The following is a 19,824-nucleotide window of genomic DNA, read 5'->3' on the forward strand; positions in this document are numbered from 1 at the left end:
TTTTGCTTTAAATGAATAAAATACATATAATATATGATTGTATTCTCAAACTTTTGCAGTGAATTTACATGAACTTCAAAGCAAATAGTTAATAAAAAAAAACTTTATTAAATGAACACAGAGACGACCAAACAGCACAATAATAATATGTGGTTAGCACAAATTACTACCCAGCACGTTTACAACCAGAAACAATTTGCATGCATGTTTAAGAAGCCAAAACTTCACAACTGGCAGGTACTTTGACTCGGTGAGCGTTTTTAGAGCCATGCAGATGTTAAATAAACAAATAGTTCGGCCACAAACGGAACATTTAGCTAAGATACTTTCACATATTTCGAGGCAAGTCCAGCATTAGCAGTTAGTCTCCGCCCCTCTTCTTCGTGAACACTACTAGCTGGAACAAAACTTGGAAGATACGAGTCGTCAGGTTCAACGTTTTAGCTGATACACAAAAGTGAAATTTTGACGTCCTTTAAAGTCTGAACGACAGCAGGTATGGATATTTCTGAGGGACTCTGGGGATTTGCAGGAACACCATCACGTCGGGGCTCCATTAATCGTGGGCTCACTCTTCCCGCTATTTTGTAGCCTAGCTAGCAATGCTAACTGCTCGGCTAGCTGCTGATAATTACTAGTCCGTTTGCTGGGAAGAGGCCGCCCACTTTCCAGCCAGAAACCCCTGTGGTATGGTACTTTACACACATGCGAAGCGGACTCATTCGTCTCGGGAAACGGTTGTACATAATTGGAAAACAAGAGAGAGATGCGCTGTTTTCAGGAGTAATACGCTGCTAGGATAAAAGCTAACTGGAAAAGGCTGCTTCCGACAACCATCGACCCCACGCACACACACGAAGTAGGTGCCCCGTCCTCGAGTGATAAAAGGCTCCTCCGTCGACTTTTCAAATGTATCGGTCGAGCATGAACCGATCATCGGTGACATCGTAACCCATCTCCCGGGCTCTTTCCTGCCAACATTCGCACTGTTGTTGTGCTGTCCGTCGAGATGCCCTCGGAAGTCTTGCATCGCTGTGGAGCTTAGCCAGGATTTCCGGCTCCTTTCCATTTGCCCTATGCTGTTTTGTTTCCGTTTATTCTATTTCCGTTTCAAAAGTTTTCTACGTGTAGAGTTTAAACCGGGCACAAAACAATGGTTTTTTTAGGTAACGACGCACCGCGCTTTTTGGGGCGGGATATTTTCATCGTTGTTCGGCGCGCGGGCTCCGGCGGTTGTGTAATGCACTCCCGTCGCCCCGTAAAAAGCAAATCTGTAGCTAAATTTGTTCAGCGCGTGCGTCCTTTACGACAATAAAACCTGTATGTTGGTGCATAATTAAAAAGTTTTGTGTTTTTTTGCCACGACTAAATGGAACTCGCAGGAAGTTATGGACAGTATTTCGTCAAGCCTGGCCTTTTAAAACGCGCGAGCCTCGCCCTCGAGTTGGCTAACGTTAGCTGACACTGAAGTGTCCCGAACGGCCAATGAGAAATCGAGGCTCAGGGGCCTGACGATGCTTCACCAGGCTCCACCATAGAAATGTAAACATCCCAAGAAGTTATAACTGCTTTAAAAAATCCTCAATTTCAACACCAATGAACACCTACTTAGAACTTGTGATGCACGTTTTAGCTTAGTTGGATTTAGCTTCTATGAAACCATGACATTTTAGTGAGGATGTGATGACAATTGACACTAATAAATGTTGTTTTGTTTTGGATAAAAATAAATATTAAAACCTATAAACCAATTGAAAATTGCGGGGTTTTTTTTCTAAAGTAGGGAAAACGTGTTTTTGTTTCATTTTGTTTAGAAATCAATATTGGTGCCCCTTTGTTATGCTAATGTGTGTGGACACCCACTCTGATATAAATGATGTTCTTGTGGCATTTTTCTGTCGGGGGACATTTATAAGGACAATTGGGCTCAAAATTGCATTTCTTGGTATTTCTTTATTCAAATCATTGTCGATCAAGTGCAGACAAATAAAAAACTGTTGGAACAAGAGCTTCTTTGTGGTGTGGAAAGTACGCTGGGCGGCCCACAAGCTCCCTGGTCCTACTCTACACAAATAGATTCATGGCTTTGTTTTCCTCGTCTGAGCTGACTTCTGGCTCCAAACTACACAGCTGGATGGCTCCAATATCGCTCGCCGTTTTTGTTGCACCAGTAAAGTCAGTTTAGGGGTGTGAGGGGCTGTAAACAGAGAGCTCCCAGTTATGGTTAACGGGAAGAGGGAGTGGGGTTGCTCTGCCTGTGCCTATGGTCTCGCCTACAAGCCAGAGGCAAATTTCTAATGAATTACTGCCCCTCTGGAGAAACTAGAAAACAACACTGGTTTCTTGATTTCCATATAGTCACTTTTTTTTTATAAACCACTCCTTTTCAAATGGCTTCAAAGATGATCCGAGGGGCACCCTGCAGTGGGATTGGTGCACAAAAACCTTGGGCTCCTAGAAAGGCGCCTAACATATAAAATGTATTATTTAAAAGCAGAGTGGATAACAACTTTTTATGGATACAATCCAGCTGTTTTAGGTTATTCTAATTTTATCATGTAAAAGAAAATGTGTCACATTTAATCTTATCCAACTGAAAAAGAAAAACCTTTACAGCTCGACTTTATTTCCAATTGAATAACTGTGTTTTGTTTTTCCTTAGTGTTGACACAAAAATGTCATTTTCTGTTGAAGTTGTGTTTTTTTTAGCAAAATGGCTAAAAGTGAGGCAGAGGAGCTAATAGAGATCGAAATAGACGAACGGGAGAAACAAGCATGTTTGGAGGAAAGGTAAGGGAGGTTAAAATGGCAAATCCTTAACATGAGTCACACCACTGTCCATTATGACACAGTTTTTGTTTTTTTTAGTGTGGAGGAACAAACCATCACTGCATCTGATCTGATTCAACAAGATATTGACATCAATGAGCCAGTTGGAAATTTAAAGAAGCTTTTGGAGCCTCGCATCCAAATCTCACTGGATGCTTTTGACATCTGCTTGCAGGACATTCTGGTAACCGTTCTGCCATAACCCCAAATGACTTTTCTATCTTATTTTATTAATCATGTTGTTGATCTACTGATTTGACTGTTTTTTTTTTTGTAGCTCCATCCAGATCACAGTCTCTTTGATCAGGGCGTGAAGACCGACGGCACAGTGCAGCTCAGTTTGCAGATTATTACAAAGCCAGGTACAGATTACATCTGAAATTATACTAAAATCTGTGAGAACCTCAACCAGCAAGTTTTAACGCCGATGCCAAAAACCCTTCACCTAGGAGAGGAGAAGCTGAACATCTTGGAAATCGTGAAGCCTGTGGAAACGGTGGAGGTGGTGATCGACCCAGATGCAGCAGGAGAGGAAGGGACGATGGTGGAGGAGGGTCAGCTCATCGCCGTCGACAGGTCCTCCCTGTCGGACGAGACATCCGAGCAGGTCACACGCTGGGCTGCAGCACTGGAGGGCTACCGCAAGGAGCAGGTCCGCCTCGGCATACCATACGGTGAGACTTTCATTTTACACAGCTCCACCTATGTTTGTCCGCGTTTACCGACTCTGTGGTGTTTTCTCTCAGACCCCGTGCTGTGGACAGCAGATCAGGTGATCCACTGGGCTGTGTGGGTAATGAAGGAGTTTAACATCGATGAGATGGAAATCGGCAGCATTCACATTCCGGGACAAGATCTCTGCAGTTTCAGCCAAGAAGAGTTCCTCCAGAAAGTACCAAACGGAGAGATTCTGTGGAGCCACCTGGAGCTCCTGCGCAAATGTAAGTCGCTGATAAATGAATCCTCTACGCACATAGAACGTGTACAGAAAAATACCACGGAGATTATTAATCTCAAACATTCATTAGCGTCTGATATTTCTGGAGCTCTGGGGTTCTGATCCAAGAGCCACAATGAACAAGGAAATCATTTAATATAAATAATCTAGCATTTTTTTAAGGAAAAATGAAGAGCTTTGTAGTTACCTTAAAACTCAGAAGCAACTTGTGTTTGTTGGTTCACTGTCTTTGGAAATGGAAACATTCTTAAAGAGTTTTTCTGAGAAAAGTTTTATTCTGAAGGGCAGAATAGTTCCTTTAACAAATATGAGACAAAGAGAAGTGCAGAACAAGATGCAAAGCATGTTTTAGTGTTTTAAATGATGACATTGGTCATTTCGGGTGAATTACAAGCAGTTTCTACTCTAAACTGCCTATATTCTGTTGATGAATTTAAAAGTGCCAAATAAGCTTTTCACAGTAGGCCTCCAGCGTCTGTCATGCGATAGAAATGAAACAAATGTTTCGTCTAGAAGTTTGCATAAATATCTGATCTCCTGTGTTTATGATTCTTTTTTTATTTTATTTATTTAGACGTGTTGGCCAGTCAAGACCAGTCTGGAGCTGATGCCACTGTGACCATTGATCAACGTAAGTATTACTAGGAGTCAAATTATTCAAACGCTTTTGAAGGAAACCATGATATAGATCTTTTTTGAAACCACCAAAGTATTAAAAAAAAAGTGGCACCAGAAAGCTGGAGTTGCCCTGACCAGAAAAATCCTGTCTTTAGCTGTACAGATAATCCCCGCTCAAGTGAGCACCCCCACCGCAATAAAGGTCCTGAAGCAGAACCGCGGCCCCAGAGCGCCACGCATTTCAGGGGAAGAACGCAGTTCCCCTGGCAACCGCACAGGTAAGACAGTTTACACACACTCAGGATGCTCACATGCTTTTGTGTAGGGAGGATCCAGACGTGAGGATGATAGAATGGAGATAAAGGAAATGTTGGATTATTGCTGTTGTGGTAAAGGTCAAAGATTGTATACATACTTTTCTGTTTCCTAAAGAGTTTTTGTCATTAAATGGGATAAATCAGCACTATAACATAGAATCCTCTTCTAACTTTTTATAGAAATTTCCAGCTCTGTTTGATTTGTAATTGCACTTTGCACAGGCAACAACGGTCAGATCCAGCTGTGGCAGTTCCTCCTGGAGCTGCTGACGGACAAAGACGCCAGAGACTGCATCTCCTGGGTCGGGGAGGAGGGCGAGTTCAAGCTCAACCAGCCTGAGCTCGTAGCTCAGAAATGGGGGCAGCGCAAGAACAAGCCCACCATGAACTACGAGAAGCTCAGCCGGGCCCTCAGGTTGGTTTCCGTTCTCCTGAATGGCGCTTACGTCTGGTTTCAATGTAAAGTCAACGACCAAACGCGACCGGAGGTCCTGCGGCATGGCGGTCTTGTAGCAGCGTGTTTGGGGAAAACACAACCGTGTCTGATAACAGAAGAACCTAAGAAGTCAGCGTCAGACCTTCTTAAAGTGTACCAACAAAGAAGATGCTTTTGTTTTCTGAAATTAGGTCAAAAATGAAAAAATCCTCTCCATAAGCGACTCGTGAAAGTGTTTGCACATCTGAGGGTAAGGCGTCCAAATCCCCTCACTGCTCCCTAACTCCTAAAAGATACAGTGTCCTGGATTTGAATGGAATTCGGACGCATGATCACTACTTATTTAGTCTAAACTGCACATGTGCCGATGTAAAAACCTACAAAACAGAAACATTTTATGAATCCACTGTGTTCTGACGCTGAATTTATTTAAAAAAAAACAACAACTTTTTCCTCACCTGAAAAACTGCTAAAGCGCAATGCATTGTGGTCTATATTTGCCAATCTAGGAAGCCTTGAAGCACACTAGTTTTTCCAGGAAATATCCCAAATTTCCAGTTAGGGAAAAGGGACATAATCATGGTGTTTGACCAGGAAGGTGGCAACTGCTGTTGAAGCTGTGATTGGCTGGACACACCTGGCCCAGGTAGTGGGAAGGGTTTGGAAAGGAGGTCCTTAAGGTTTGGAGTTTCCCACTTCTGCATTAAATCAACCTTATTTCAATGTCAAAGTAGGTCAACTGTCAAACATTTTGACCGTCATCCACCTTTATTTAATTTTTTAAAGGTATTACTACGACGGAGACATGATCTGCAAGGTCCAGGGCAAGCGATTCGTCTACAAGTTTGTGTGCGACTTACGGACTCTGATCGGCTACAGCGCGGCCGAGCTCAACAACCTGGTGACGGAGTGCGAGCAGAAGAAAGTGGCGCGCCTGCAGATGCACGGCATCGGGCAGCCCATCACCACGGTGACCCTGGCCACAGCGACGCTGGACAAGGACAGCTGAGAAGAGGTTCCAGACGCTGCTCCACAGCTCCCTCCACCCAAACGTGTCGGTCTGGACACAAAAACTGCACGGCTGACTCCCCGCTCGCCAAGGGGAACAGTTTATTCTTTTTAGAACCATCTTTGTAGTTTCCAGTCAGCTGAAAACTCGGACTGGGGTTTTTTCAGCTTGTCTGTAAATCTACCCAGAAGGCCGTTGGGCGCGTGGTGTGCCGACGTGACTGAAACAGTTTCTATTGTAGAACAGAAAGAAGACTTTTCACTGTACATACTGATAATCTGTGTTTTTCATAGCCACAGGGGCTCGTGTATTTTCATATTTTCCCATTTCTAGAGAATTCCTTTTTGTATTTTATTCCCCAAATCTCCCCTTTTTCTGCCCGCCCCAGGAGGGGGAAATAAATCGATTCACTTTGTTTTTCTAAACCGCTTTTGTTTATATGAGATTCATGCTTTACCTTCAAAACTGTTATTCATGTATGTAGGAAGCTTTTTGTTTTGTTCATAGACTACACACACAGAATGGAGAAGAAAAACATCTTTAATCACCGGGCTCCACAGAGCGAGTGATCGTCGATACAAACGGTTCAACATTCACCTGATCGGGAGCTTTAGTGGGGGTCGACACATGGTGAGGCGATATGTGTTGTATTTTTTTGGGGACTCTGAGAGACGCGCGTCACATTCAGATTTTTCCCACAGAGGTGAAGGTGTCCTGGTGGCGGTGAGCGGTACTACACACTCACAGGCAAAGAAAACACCAGACGGAAGCGCGGCACATGTACACGCATGTAGAAAAATAGAATATGGGGAGGAATGTTTGTTAGAAACCATCGCAAGTTTTTTTTTTTTTTTTTTTTTTCAGAATAAGTGAGGAACAAAGTGTTGAAAAGTGTACAATCAAGCGTAGACTCTGGAATGCTTTCCCAAAAAACCTGCAGAATTATCACACAAATGCTTGTTGGAAAAAAAAAAAAGTGCAGTACGGTCATAAAATTAATATTTGGTGGCAACCGTCACAAACCTAGTGCATAGAAAAGCAAAACGACTCATTTGGGATCCGGCGGCGCGAGCCTCGTGTTTTACAGAGCGGCGTCCATGCAGCCAACACAACGGCGAGGCGCGGCGAGCATCGGGGCTAAAGCGAGTCCGTGTGACGACAAAGCGGAGCGGCACTTCTCCAGATCACAACATCACAAAGAAGACGCACAAAAAGATATATACACAAATCCTGCTAAAATGATCAGAGGAGCGTCTGACGACCCCCTCCCCCCACCAACAATGTTTCCATGCACTGCATACTTACAGCTAATATATATTACACATTCACAACAAATCATAAATAAGTTCTGCTTTTATATACCATGATTTTGCTTGTTTTCTTTGTTTTGTTTTTCACTTCATTTCCTATTTTCGTATAGAAAATGTAAATCATGCAGCATGGAGAGGCTTGAGCGCAGGTGACGTGTGGCCGATGAGGGGGGGGCGGGGTCATAAATAAAATGTCCAGTGCTGACGGAACAGAACGGTTCGGTCCAGACGGTTCATCCTCTTTACCGTCCATGGCAACGGCACCGTTCCATGCTGGGTTCCTGCACTGAAAGCGGCTCAATGTTTTCCTTTTCTGGTGAAAGACACCGATCGGCGGTTTCAGAAGTCCTCACCCGGCCCTCCTGCTCCCCGCGGGGTACCAGGAGCTGTGCAGGGCGGGTGGGGGGCGACAATGGAATGGATGGGGGTGTAACAGGGTATTGGCTGGGGCGTTGGCCACAGAGAAGTGGCGGCGAGGCCTTCTTTAGTTCTGCATCTGCTCGAAGAACTTGTAGGTGGGGTTCTCGTAGCCGTTCTGCTGCATACGGGCCAGATGGCGTTCCTCGGGGGTCACGGCGGCATCCACCTTTAAACGCACGACAAGACCGGGTCACATGATCGGGGCTCGTGGTGCAAATAAAGAAAAAAGGTTTACCGTTTTACCTCAATCACCCCGTGGTGGATGGACGTGTACTGCTTCTTCCTGAGCATAACCAAAGTGATGACGATGATGGTCGCTATGACAACGCCTCCAACCATGAGCCCGATAATAGCACCCTTATTGGACCCGACGTCCTCAGAGAGCAGAACCTAAGAGGAAACAGAACTTCCAGTCAAGAAGTGGCTCTCCTCCCTCTATAAAAAAAGAAAATCTATTCTTTAAACTATAATAAGTAAATTAAAAGAAAAAAAAAGGTGTTTATACAAATACCAGAAGGTGCATAACCCCCTACTGTAATAGGAAAATCGGTCCTTCAGCTCTCATCTGTTTGCTCAGTTGTTGGACAGAAACTAAATAAAAAACCAACCCGTTTCTCGTGGTAAACTTCAAAGCTGGCACTCTGCCTGTCTCCCGTCTCCATTCGGACATTTGCCATCTCCTCTGGCTTCAGGGCCGAAACTGAAAGCAAAGAACCAAACGTTTCTTATTTTTATCAAAGTAGATTTGACCACAAATGTCATCAAACATCAGTAAACAGACTAAGTTCATCTTTACACTGAGGAGGTACAGGGCTCTGTTGTCGGGGTTCACCTCTCACCGTCTGGCTGTTTTCAGTACGATTTTACTTTTTTTTAACCGCAATCTGTGTCCTGATTGGCTGTTGACTATTGTCAATCAGTCTCTGTTTCGTGTCTCTTGTACCAAATGCGTTCAGTTTGCCAAACTTACATAAATCAGAGCTTTGGTTTCATTCCCATCGTGGGATGAATGAAGGTTTATCCATCTATTCTATAGCACTGCATGTTCCCACCTCTATAAAGGAATTTAGGATTAAAACTGCCTTACTGAGTATTTCTTTATTCAAATGGTGAATAAAGATTAAAACCCTCAGTATTTGTGATGCAGCAACTGAAATGGGGCGACATAAATGTTTTCATGCGTTGTGTCTCCTCTCGCTTTTTTCCTATCTTTGATTTTGCTCACATAAGTTTCAGTTTGGTGTGACGTATCTGCCATCATTTGTTTAGCAAACGCAAAAATATGTTTTGACAGCAAAAGAAATAACAAATTTGAAAGTGAATATTTCATTTGCAACGCGTTGGCATAAATATTACCCCATAGCATCTGGCTCTAAACTGAATGGATCCAATACTGTTTGTTGTTTCTATTGCACCAGGAATGTTGGGTTGGGGTTGTGAGGGGCTGTAAGGTAGCGGGAAAGCGTGTGAACATTGTTGGATACCAGCGGAGGGAACTTTATGTGTTTGAGCAAAGATTGCAGAGATATAAAGAAATGGTTGCTGAGTGAGAATTTAGAAAACGGTGGTGAAACCCACCGGGTCGTGTTGGGAGTCCTCTGTCTGGGTTGGGTCGAGCATCCACCGGCTCCACTAGAAAGTAAAAGCAGGCAGGTTTAGGACTTCACATGAAAGCTGGACTGTAAGTGAACATGTGTGTGTTGATGGCATTGGATTGGTCACCGTGGTTTTCTGTATTGGGCTGGTTGAAGCTCTCCGGGTGAATGAAGCCCAGTCGGTCCAGACCTGGATCCATGGGAGCAGAGCTGAAGGCCTGATCCGGCATCAGGGCGTCGTTACCGTAGCTGATCCTGCCGTCCACCTGCAGAGGGCAGCAGGTATCAGGGAGGGAGGCTCTTCTGTCAGGACTAAACGACTTTTCATCAAGTCCTTAGACAAGCATAAACAGACGGTGTGTGTGTGTGTGTGTGTGGGATTCTGTCGCCCTGCTGAAGACTTGGGGACCTGTTCAGGGTTTGCCCTGCCTTTGTCCAAAAGTTGCTGGGATAGGCTCCAGCAACCCTGGATCCCAAAAGGGATTATTTATGGACGTATGGACGGACTTGTCCGTGCACACGTATGGTATTGGGTGTATTCATGTGCTGCATGGATGAGCTGGACTCACCCGCTTGTCAGTCTGCAGGGAAGACACCTGCTGGGACTGCTCCGACAGGACTCTCTGCACAATAATTGCTAAAAAACAAACAGAAAGTTAGGGGGAATGGGGGGGGGGGGGTTTCCTGTTGTCCAACAGCGCCACCAACTGTCATAAAAACTATTCAGCACCACAAGCTGATGCCGCTTTATTTAAGCCTTTCTGCAAACATTTCCAGATGATATTCTGTGGGATTATCATTGACTGTAGATGAGAACTGGACTGAGGGGACCAACCGGGGACCCCCCCCCTCGGTTTCTCCAGATAGGAAGCTGGATCCAACAAGCCAAAATCCCAAATGCCTCTATTGAGAAATAAACAGCTATTGTTCAGTCATTCTGAAAATCCCTCTAATAGACTTGGACCAATCACGGCTTACGGACGACATCCGACTCCTACATGACATCTGCAGCTCTCCGCTCCCCCAGGGGATGGGTCAAATTTCACACACCGAGGAGTGTAACAGATAGTGTGATTTAATGTAATGGCCACGCCCAGATTACAGAAAAATGCTGACTGAATCGATTTCCTTTCACTGCAACAAAACCAAGTCCTTTTCTATGGATGACATCACACTCGCTCAGTCCAGTTCCCATTAACTTCAGTCTAACCACCAGAATGAAACTAATTCCAGCAGCAAAGTTGACAGATATGACAGAGTACAGACATGTTTAGTGCCTTTAATCTTGTTTTTCTGCCCAGTTCCTCATTAAAAAAGATGCTAGTCCAATAAAACCAGATCTACACGTCCTTGTAATCATTTATTTATTTAAATTAAGAGTGGGATCTTCACAGACTTTGGCAGAGACGGGATCAGCCGTCTGCTCAGAGGCATTCCTGTCAGAAGAACAGTGAGACTTACCGACTTGGTTCTGGATCTCATTTGCCACTCGGGGAACTTTGAAGAGCAAACCCAGAGACTGGTTCATCCTCTCCTCGATCGCGCGAAGGTGGGTCAAGACCTGAGGGTCAAAGTGTCTCCATTCACCAAAGATCTCCAATGCTTCATTTGAGGAGCATCACCATGACTTTGAGGCTCCTCCCCCACCTGAGGTCGGATCTGCGCCGCCTTCTTGGGGTCGACGCTGTGTACGTGTTCGTAGTGTTTGAGCGTGTGCTGCCTGTCCTTCTGCTCGGCGCGGACGTACTTCTTCAGCAGGTTCAGCACCTGGTTGGGCTGTGGGTGACAGCGCCGGAATCAACACGGGACCACGAAGGCGTCGTCTGCCGGTGCGTGTGGCCGTACGTACCCGTGGGGGGTTGGCCTGCAGAGCATTGAGGTAATTTTCCAGAGCCAGGCGGCGGCGGCTGTTGATCAGCGCCTCCACCCGTGCGATGTGGGTCTCCACCAGCTGCTGTCTCTCGTCGGCAGCCTCTTGCTCCAAGGCCTCCACCTTCTCCTGGAAGTGCTGCAGCCGGGGGTAATTAGAGAAGAACAAAAAACACACATCTGCTTTCAAAACGACTCAGAGCACATCCAACAAGGACTTAGATCCGCTCCAGCTCTTCTCTACCTGGATGAGGGCTTTCTTTTCTGCACGAGGGAGGCTCTTAGCCTGCCTCTCAGCCTCCTCCCACTCCCTCATCACCTGTAGAAGAAACGGAGGCTTTACATGGAAGAGTCACAAAACATTTCAAGCTTTTAAACTTTCTCACAAAACATTGGAATGAATCCTAAAATTGGGATTAAATTTGATGAGGTTAAATCAGAATATTAAAATAAATTGAAAAAAAATTCATTTTGAATTTTCTAAAATATCACCCCAGAAAATTCTGACTTTAGTTTTAAATGATAAAAGTTTATATTAACTTTAAATTTCAGACAATTTTTGTTTTTAAAGGACAACTTTAAAGAAAATTTGAATTATTTGAATAAACAATTCTGAGAATAAAGTTCAAATTCAGTAAAAAAGAATAATTTGGGGTTTTAAGGAATTCCTACTAAAGCTAAAAGCGGAGCACTAACACACCTGTGATATATAATCCCACACCTGGGCACTATGTAGTGCCCTGGATGTATAAATTGATATATGGGGTTTTTGTGACGTTCATTAATGAGTCCACTGTCCTCTGAAGATAAAAACGTTGATGGTTTATTAAAAAAATAAATCTAAATACTTTTGCCAAAATTGTTCCGACGCAATGCATTGTGGTCTATATTCATCAACCTAGTGAGCATCGATGGACACTGGTTTTTCACAGAGACTTCTGGGAAGTAGTGAAGTAGTGAAGGAATTCAGACATAGAGCATGAATTTAGTTAATGATCACTATATTTAATTAAGCAAATGTGACTTAAATGTGTCTTTGCTTTTTGTCTGTTTTTTTAATCATTTCTGTATTGACTTTGATCAATCTGTGTGAATTCTTTATCGTTTTGACAACAATGCTTGAAATCAATCCATCCATCCAAACCCACCACAGACATCTTCTCTCTGTGTTTGGCCTCCAGCTGTTCCTTTGCCTTCTGGAAGTTGGCGTGTTCGTTGTCGTCCCCGGGCGCTTCCAGGTATCGATCCACGGCGTCGGGAGGACTGGGCGCCACCGTGGGCACTGCGAGGAAACAAAAGCAACATTTATACACATATATATATATATATATATTTTTTTTTTTTTACAAATAGAATGATAATGTAAGGAGCACGGGAACAGAGGCCACATCAACACACTGTACTAAAAAAATGCCATAGTTAATCACACATAGGAGGTCAGGGTTATTTTTCTGCGGGACTCAGAGTTAAGAAGATGTGCAGATTGTAACACTGAGACTAAAACGAAGCAGCAAATCAGGGTTTCAATAGTTCAGAGTTTCAGTTAACTAATTCGGCTGCTTTGGACTTTTTTGGTGCGTAACAAAATGAAGAGACACAAAAGCTCCCAGCAGAACACGACAAAACACAACATGCAAAGACACAAATACAATTCTATGTGTGGCGAGGTGTTGATTCATCTCCATGCTGGAAGAAGAGGTGGTTAGTCCCAAAGACTAAACAGAAGTGGAGTAAACCGAAAAGGATCAACTCAACAGCGTTACCTTAAAGCTCAAATATTCAAAATAACTTTATTAACAGTAGCAAGAATGCTACTGTTGACACGTGATCTGAATAGTGCTCCATCAGTGATGGAAGGAAGACTATTGATTCAGGAAACTGTCAGCGGATTTCTTCAGGAAAAAAAGGATTTTATACCCCATGCTTTTTCCATTGCTCTTGTGAGAAACTAACATACTTTTAATGGACCATTTCTAGCTAAGATGCTAAAAAAGTAATGTGTTTAATTTATTAGGAGCTTACATTGGGGTGAGTGTGTTCACTTCAGATGAATGGATTCAAAAACTAGAAAAATGAAACCTAGAAGGACCAGATTAGGAAACGTTATCAAAACATGTTTTACTCTAGTTTTAGTGCTACTCTAATAACATGGCCTTTGATTGGCCTAGACAGAATTATAAAACAAGTTACTGTTATTGTTCCATTTTTTAGCAGAAAACGTTCAAACGTGGATTAAAATCCATTTCTTCATGTGTCTCCTAAGGTGATAAAATAAAATATGAGAAAACATGCAAGTCAATCCAGGCATCAGAGATCCAAGAGGTTAGAAGCCCACCGGACCCCGAGAAGGAGGAGTTATGAGACAGCGACGGGATCTTCGTGGGCCTGAGGACAGGAGTCAGGCCGGTGACGGCGGGCCCTTCGGGGCTCGGCTCTGCTCGCCGGGACTTACACGAGCTGCTGCAGACAGCGAGGCAGTACTCCTCTGTCTCAAAGTTATTCCTGTTGCCGCCGCAGCCCCCGAATAAGAAGGGAGCGCAGCGGCCGCTCTCGGGCTCGAAGTACCAGCGCTCCAGCATGCCGTGGCAGGGGCCCGACTCAGCGCGAGCCCAGCAAACGGCTGAGGTGCAAACGGAAACCCAGCATCACAGAAGGCAACGCCAAAAATCAAAACTTGAAAAGGAATCAGATTTTGCTGGAAAACGGACAAAAGAGGCGACACGCATTCCTGCCGTCTGGTTACCTCGCACGACTTCTTCCACAGATTCAGTGGTGGTGGTAGTGGTGGTTGTCATGGCAATGATGGCACTGCGCTCCTTGCTGTCGCGATCGTCTATCAAGTCTTCGTCCTCGTGGTTTTCCTCCTCCTCCTCGGAGGCGTCCTCCACGTCCTCGGCGGTGGCGGGTTCCGTGGCGGCTGGACGCGTCATGCTGGGGGGACAGAGCGGCTGAGTCGCTGTCGCTCCACACGGGCGCCTGCACCCCGTCCACGAACACCCCGGTACCTGTCGTCGGAGTATTCGGTCTCAGCTCCGCCCCACCACACATCAGACTCCACCCCTTCTCTCTCCGCGCTGTCCATCTCACGCTCCCCCTCCACTGGGCAGCACACAAACTCCACCCCTCGGAAACGATCGACATTGCACGGCAACAGCATCCCGTAGTCATGGAGATTCATAGAACGGTCTCCACAGGACTAAAGTGGACAACATAAAACAAAACTTTTTTTAATATCACTTAAAAAAGCCCTTTAATAACCTTATTAACAACATCATAAACATTGAATCATTTAAGATAAAAGAACTTCAAAGAACATCAAAGACACAGCCATGACTGCTTTTATTTTGAAATTCAATGGTTTTCTGATATACATTTCCAGAGGGACTCGATAAAAAGGAATGTGTTTCAGAGAAAAGCAGCAAAGTGCACGGCGAACTGTGCCCTCAGGTGTGGGGAGGAAAAATGCTGAGTCATTCACAGAGAACTCTGTGGAAAAATCCACCAATGAGGGACGAAGACGCCGCTTTTCTCACCTCTTTGGCCACAGTGTGCCAGTGCAGGTGGCTCTCACACTGATCCATGCGCTCCTGGTGCAGAAACTTGCACTTGTCGGGAACGAGAAGGGCATCGCTAACAAACTCTCCAACTGCAAGACAGTTTTTCTTTAACATTCGTTTCAATTCCACCACCAAATCCTCCTGCAAGAGACTTCTTCTTACCCAAACAGCGGTATGGCACCACAATGTGTGGGTGGCTGCGACACTGCTTACGGCCTTTCTTGCACCAATTAGTAATGCTGACCGGCTGGTTGGCCTCCACAACATTTGTGATCTGAAGCTCTGGATAGACCTGCAGAAGAAAACCAACCAAAAACTGGAATTTCCTTCCTCTCCATTACGCCTGGATGCTGTTGTTTCTACACGTACCTCCTGGCAGTAGCGCAGAAGGCCCTCCTTGGTGTCGATGCAGCTCTTGGTGCCGGACGGGTCCGCCTCCCACTTGCCGCTCTGCACGTTGATGTGCATGTTGAGCTTCCCACAGAACATGGCAACCTGGGGTTCAGTTAGCAAGCCAACGGAGTCATCCACAGGTACCTAGAAGAATAAGAGAGGAGAAAAAACAACAACATCAAGACATTTTGTAACAAAACCTTTAAACATAATTCAGTTATTAAGCTATCGTCAGAGGTAAGAGCTCTGTCTCCCCCACTGGTCACCGGCGGGAGTCGTCTCCAGAGTTCTAGCCATACTACAACTCCCAGCAACCCCCAGCGCACTCTTCCTGGCTTCCGCACACCTGACTCATTCATTCATGAATCAACAGGATACTTAAGTTAAGTGTCTGTGTGAAGTATTGTTCGTGGCACTCTGCCTTCCTTACTGAGCGTTGGATTAGGACGTGATTTTCTGTCTCTTCTGTCTCTCGCTTGGATCCTAACTACCCCGTCTCTCCTCTGATGATGTGATGCCTGTTATCGAATCCTGCCTGTCTGACCCCGATCATCTTTGTGGACTTTTAGCTGTGCTAATAAACCTGCTGCATTTGGATCCAGCCATCTGCCTGTTCTTGTGACAGCTATATACTTAAAATATATTAAATGAAATTATACCATGGTCCGGGTGAATACTCGATTCTGATTGGCTGCTGGGTGTGCATTAAAATGTGATAAACCACAGTGATAACCGCACGAGGAAAAAAGAAGTTCCGGTCACCTAGCTTAAATGTTTTGTATCACTGCGCCGGCTTCTTAAAAACAACCTTTTGCTTCATCATTTGGACAAAAACAAGCGGTAAGAGGTGAACTTTCTCTATGAACTGATGCTTTATTCAACCCATCAGAAAGATCAGCATATATATATCGCCGAATCTTGACTGCAGCGGTGGTGCGGTGCGACGCGGAATATTTGTTACATGGTGTGGCGCGACAAATAGTCCGCTTTTTGTGAGAAAACCGATCCAAATCGGGAAAAAAACAAGAAATTAGGACTAAAAACTGGTTAATATGTATTGCTTTTGTAAGTGACCTGGTATAAGCGGGTTAATGGCCTTCGAAGTGTGCATTGTTTCTTTTTAATGCATAAGGTTTAGGCTTCCACGCCGTGCATTAAAAAGTAATAATGCACACTTCGTCTGCCATTAACCCTTACCTAAATAACATTTTCCTTTAGCTGTAACTGAGTTAAATTTACATTATTTCCTCTTAGAGCCAACATAAGAATAAAAGCCTTGAAGTTGAAAATAAAGCTTTGGTTAGTATATATTAAGTTCTATTAGAGAAAATGTCTAAACTAAACCTGTAAAATTCAACATTTCAAACTGAACAGACTATAAAAAAATTAATCCCAGATCAAACCTTTTCTCTCTAAGCATTTGAGCCTGAAGTCTTTAGTTTGGCTTTTAGGTTGTCAAGAAGACAAAAGGCCCAAATGCTTCTAACTGAAAACACTTGATCCGTTGTTTTAGGATTTCTACAAAAGAGACAATGACAGCTGCCTGCAGGGATCCTTCTTTGAAATGAATTTCACCTGCTGCATGTACTTAACAACACTGATCAGGTTATGTTGTGTCTTTACAAATGTTTAAGAGACTGACGTGGCTGCAGGCGTCAGCATGACCATACATGTTCCAATACGACTATTAGATATGAGTGTTTAGCTGGTATTGTGCAAAGCGTATTCTTTTATTACTAATATTATTCCAAATGTAAAATACATTTATTAAATAAACAAAAAACTGTTATGCATTACTGATCACTCTTCACCTTTTGGTTACATTAAGTGAAAAAACATCTAAACCAAACACACACATATATATATATATATATATATATATATATATATATATATATATATATATATATATATATATATATATATATATATATATATAGGCGTGCTGAATAAGCTAACTCTTATGCCACAGTGCACATTCCAACCTGTCAGACCTGCTTTTACATGACAAAAAAAAAGACAATGTCCAGGAGAGGTAGTGGCTGTCAACAATGCACAAACTCCCCGTATTCGAGCACAAAAGCCATGAAAATCAAGGCACTTCATCAATTTATGAAATTCTATATGTCTATATGACTATAAGCAAACACACGTTGCTGAACTGAATTATTTTATGAAGGAAAGAAGATACAAAGAGGAAGCCAAATGGATGCTACAATTATCAGTTTAAAACCAAATTGTAATTAACCAATGAAAATGTCAAAAAGGATCTATTGTTTTATTACACGGCATTGTTTCTTCATTATTAGTATAATAAAAAAAGAAGATTTTTCACATTTTTCAAAAACAGCAAAAGAACAAACAAAGCAGGTGTAGGATATAAAACTTGTCACTGTCAGTCTTGAAGAAAAGGAATAAAGAAGGAGAAAAAGAAATAAAATCTGTGTTTCATTTTTTAAACATATTTTTTGTATAACTATATTAGTAAAACTTTGTTTGGCAGAAGCATCGTTATTCCAGTTAATATTGGGGATAAACTGTCTCCAATTAGAGTGAACAGAAGAAACAGGGACTGTTTTTCTTGAAACAGGGAAGAGATGCAATGCCCTTTTATTTTTTATTTATATTTTTACAGATTTTACCCACTGTAGTGTCAGCCCAATTTAACATTTTCCACAAAGTTCTGAAAAAAGTAGTACAATACAGCGAGACTGAATTTTGCCATGTTGTTTTGTTAATAAAAAACTCTTGTTAATAAGTTTTTACTCATTTTGTTAAAATGTTGTTTTGCAGACCCTGGATGTGTAACATCATATTTTAGCTGTTTTTTTGCTGCAGTGCAGGGCAAGTGCTATTTCGCTGTAACACTGGGAATACCGGAGCGGTTTGGGGGGCCTTGAACGCATCATCACATACATTTAGTACGTATGAGGTCTTCAGGGTCGAAGCGAATCCTTGGATCAACGTAGCATCTTTGGTCTACCTACAGACGCCATCTTGCTGCGCTAAGCTAGTCCTGCATATTTGATTATTTTCCCACTCTGTTTTGTTGCTTCCCTAGTCTACAGTCGGCTTATATTCCTGATTTGTGATTAAACAATAATTTTTCCAGCATAATTTAAACCAAAATGGCCTTTGTTAAGAGCGTTAGAAAAATAAATAAACAAGGCAGTTAGCTAGACAGACGACCCGTAAAAAATGTTCTCGAAATCCCTCCGCCGGTGCAGGCTAAAGCTAACTGCGCTAGCTAGCTAGAAAAGCTAAGCGTGAAATGAAAAATAATAGTTGTGTGTGGACATCCCAGAACGAAATGAATAAACTAATAAACAACCGGAAAGATCAACAAAACGTCAAAAAACAGAACGACATGGCTGAGGCGAGCTGTCAATCACTGACACCTAACGGCAGGCCCGTAGAATTACCAACGAACTGGTTTGTTATTTAACATATGCAGTAAATCCTTATACCTATGTCATGACTCTAACCAAAGCAATCCTCTCCGGGCAAGGAGCCCGATTTAAAGTCCCGTGGTTAATTGGCAGATTTATTTGTCCATGTTACATCATGGGGCTTCAGACCGTTATCGTGTTAAATCTCTGACGGCAGCAGTGTTCATTTATTATTTCCCCACAAATTATTGTGAAAATCATGCGGTGTCTGCGTTTTGGAGACACCTGGGGGTTAATGCGTGTGTCCCCGGTGTCGACAGGCCCGACGGAAGCCGGGGGATGTCCCGGCAACGCGCCGCCACGCGCCGCGCTTTCTCTGCGGTACTCACCTCGGATGAAAGCGTCAAGGTCGCCGCGAGCAGCAGCACAAACGCCGCGTTCTCCCCCATCCCGTCCTCCTGCTATCCCGCACCACCGTTAGGTACGCGGTTCGGTGGTTTTCCAACACGAAACTGACGAGGAACGGATCTCCCCCCCCTGAAAAAAGGACGTATTTATGCGTCGCCACAACGTCGCCCGATGATCCCTCTGTTTCTCCCAGCGGTGACGGCGAGGCTGGACGAAGTGTTGGGATTTAGGGGAGGGGCGGGGGAGCGGCTGGCCATCTCCATGGAAACCTGTTTCATTCCTTTCATTTTTTTTATTTTGTGACAGTTTTCAAAATAGAAAGCCACAAACCAAAATGAATTATACTCTAATATCTTCAAATACTTTCCTCAAACCAATGAAAGTATAAAAAAGTTAGTATCCTGTAACAAAGTAATCAACCCAACTAACAAAATAAAATGAAATAAAAAGAGAAATAGCTAATTAAATTTTATTTCAACAATTCACCTCTTACCAAAAAATAAAATATTATAGAATATTTTCTCATTAATTTTTGAATTGAAAAAAGAAACGTTATTTAAAATATTACCAGATGTTAGATAATTTCTTTAAAAAATAATATATATGTCATCAAAAATCTAATTTGAAATATGTATTAATATATTTGAGTTGTTGTTTTTCCCTCTCTCCGCTTAATTGTTTCCTGAAGGTGGCTCCAATCCGTCCTCCCATTTCCC

The 19,824-nt window shown here is 43.4% G+C and overlaps 2 protein-coding genes across 8 annotated transcripts; one reads left to right on the forward strand and one right to left on the reverse strand.

Annotated features, from left to right (window-relative positions):
- Positions 1-249: 249 nt before the first annotated feature.
- gabpa (GA binding protein transcription factor subunit alpha) lies at positions 250-6,592 on the forward strand. 6 transcript variants are annotated; one of them, XM_004081415.5, is made up of 10 exons: positions 250-496; positions 2,695-2,790; positions 2,869-3,013; positions 3,107-3,191; positions 3,279-3,503; positions 3,576-3,770; positions 4,362-4,418; positions 4,561-4,683; positions 4,945-5,137; positions 5,945-6,592. In XM_004081415.5, exons 2-10 carry the CDS (start codon positions 2,714-2,716, stop codon positions 6,165-6,167), a joined length of 1,323 nt encoding a protein of 440 aa, XP_004081463.1. In that variant the 5' UTR covers positions 250-496; positions 2,695-2,713; the 3' UTR covers positions 6,168-6,592. The 6 variants fall into 6 exon arrangements, with proteins under 6 accessions (XP_004081463.1, XP_011487526.1, XP_078795223.1 ...); XM_011489224.4 differs by having other exon boundaries at positions 331-496; positions 2,710-2,790; XM_078939097.1 differs by having other exon boundaries at positions 390-859; positions 2,710-2,790.
- A 97-nt stretch (positions 6,593-6,689) lies between these two features.
- appb (amyloid beta (A4) precursor protein b) lies at positions 6,690-19,344 on the reverse strand. Of its 2 annotated transcripts, XM_004081418.5 has the most exons (18): positions 19,090-19,344; positions 15,288-15,455; positions 15,081-15,210; positions 14,895-15,007; positions 14,367-14,557; positions 14,105-14,292; positions 13,814-13,981; positions 12,510-12,643; positions 11,606-11,680; positions 11,342-11,500; positions 11,140-11,268; positions 10,954-11,053; positions 10,062-10,129; positions 9,620-9,758; positions 9,476-9,529; positions 8,506-8,597; positions 8,141-8,287; positions 6,690-8,063 (listed from the first exon to the last, which is right to left on the reverse strand). In XM_004081418.5, the coding sequence occupies exons 1-18, from the start codon at positions 19,147-19,149 to the stop codon at positions 7,962-7,964; spliced, it is 2,217 nt and encodes a 738-aa protein (XP_004081466.1). In that variant the 5' UTR covers positions 19,150-19,344; the 3' UTR covers positions 6,690-7,961. The 2 variants fall into 2 exon arrangements, with proteins under 2 accessions (XP_004081466.1, XP_004081464.1); XM_004081416.5 differs by lacking the exon at positions 13,814-13,981.
- Positions 19,345-19,824: the final 480 nt, after the last annotated feature.

The sequence above is a fragment of the Oryzias latipes genome, chromosome 21 (assembly GCF_053564925.1).
Source record: "Oryzias latipes strain Hd-rR chromosome 21, Olatipes_Hd-rR_3.1".
Classification (NCBI taxonomy): domain Eukaryota; kingdom Metazoa; phylum Chordata; class Actinopteri; order Beloniformes; family Adrianichthyidae; genus Oryzias; species Oryzias latipes.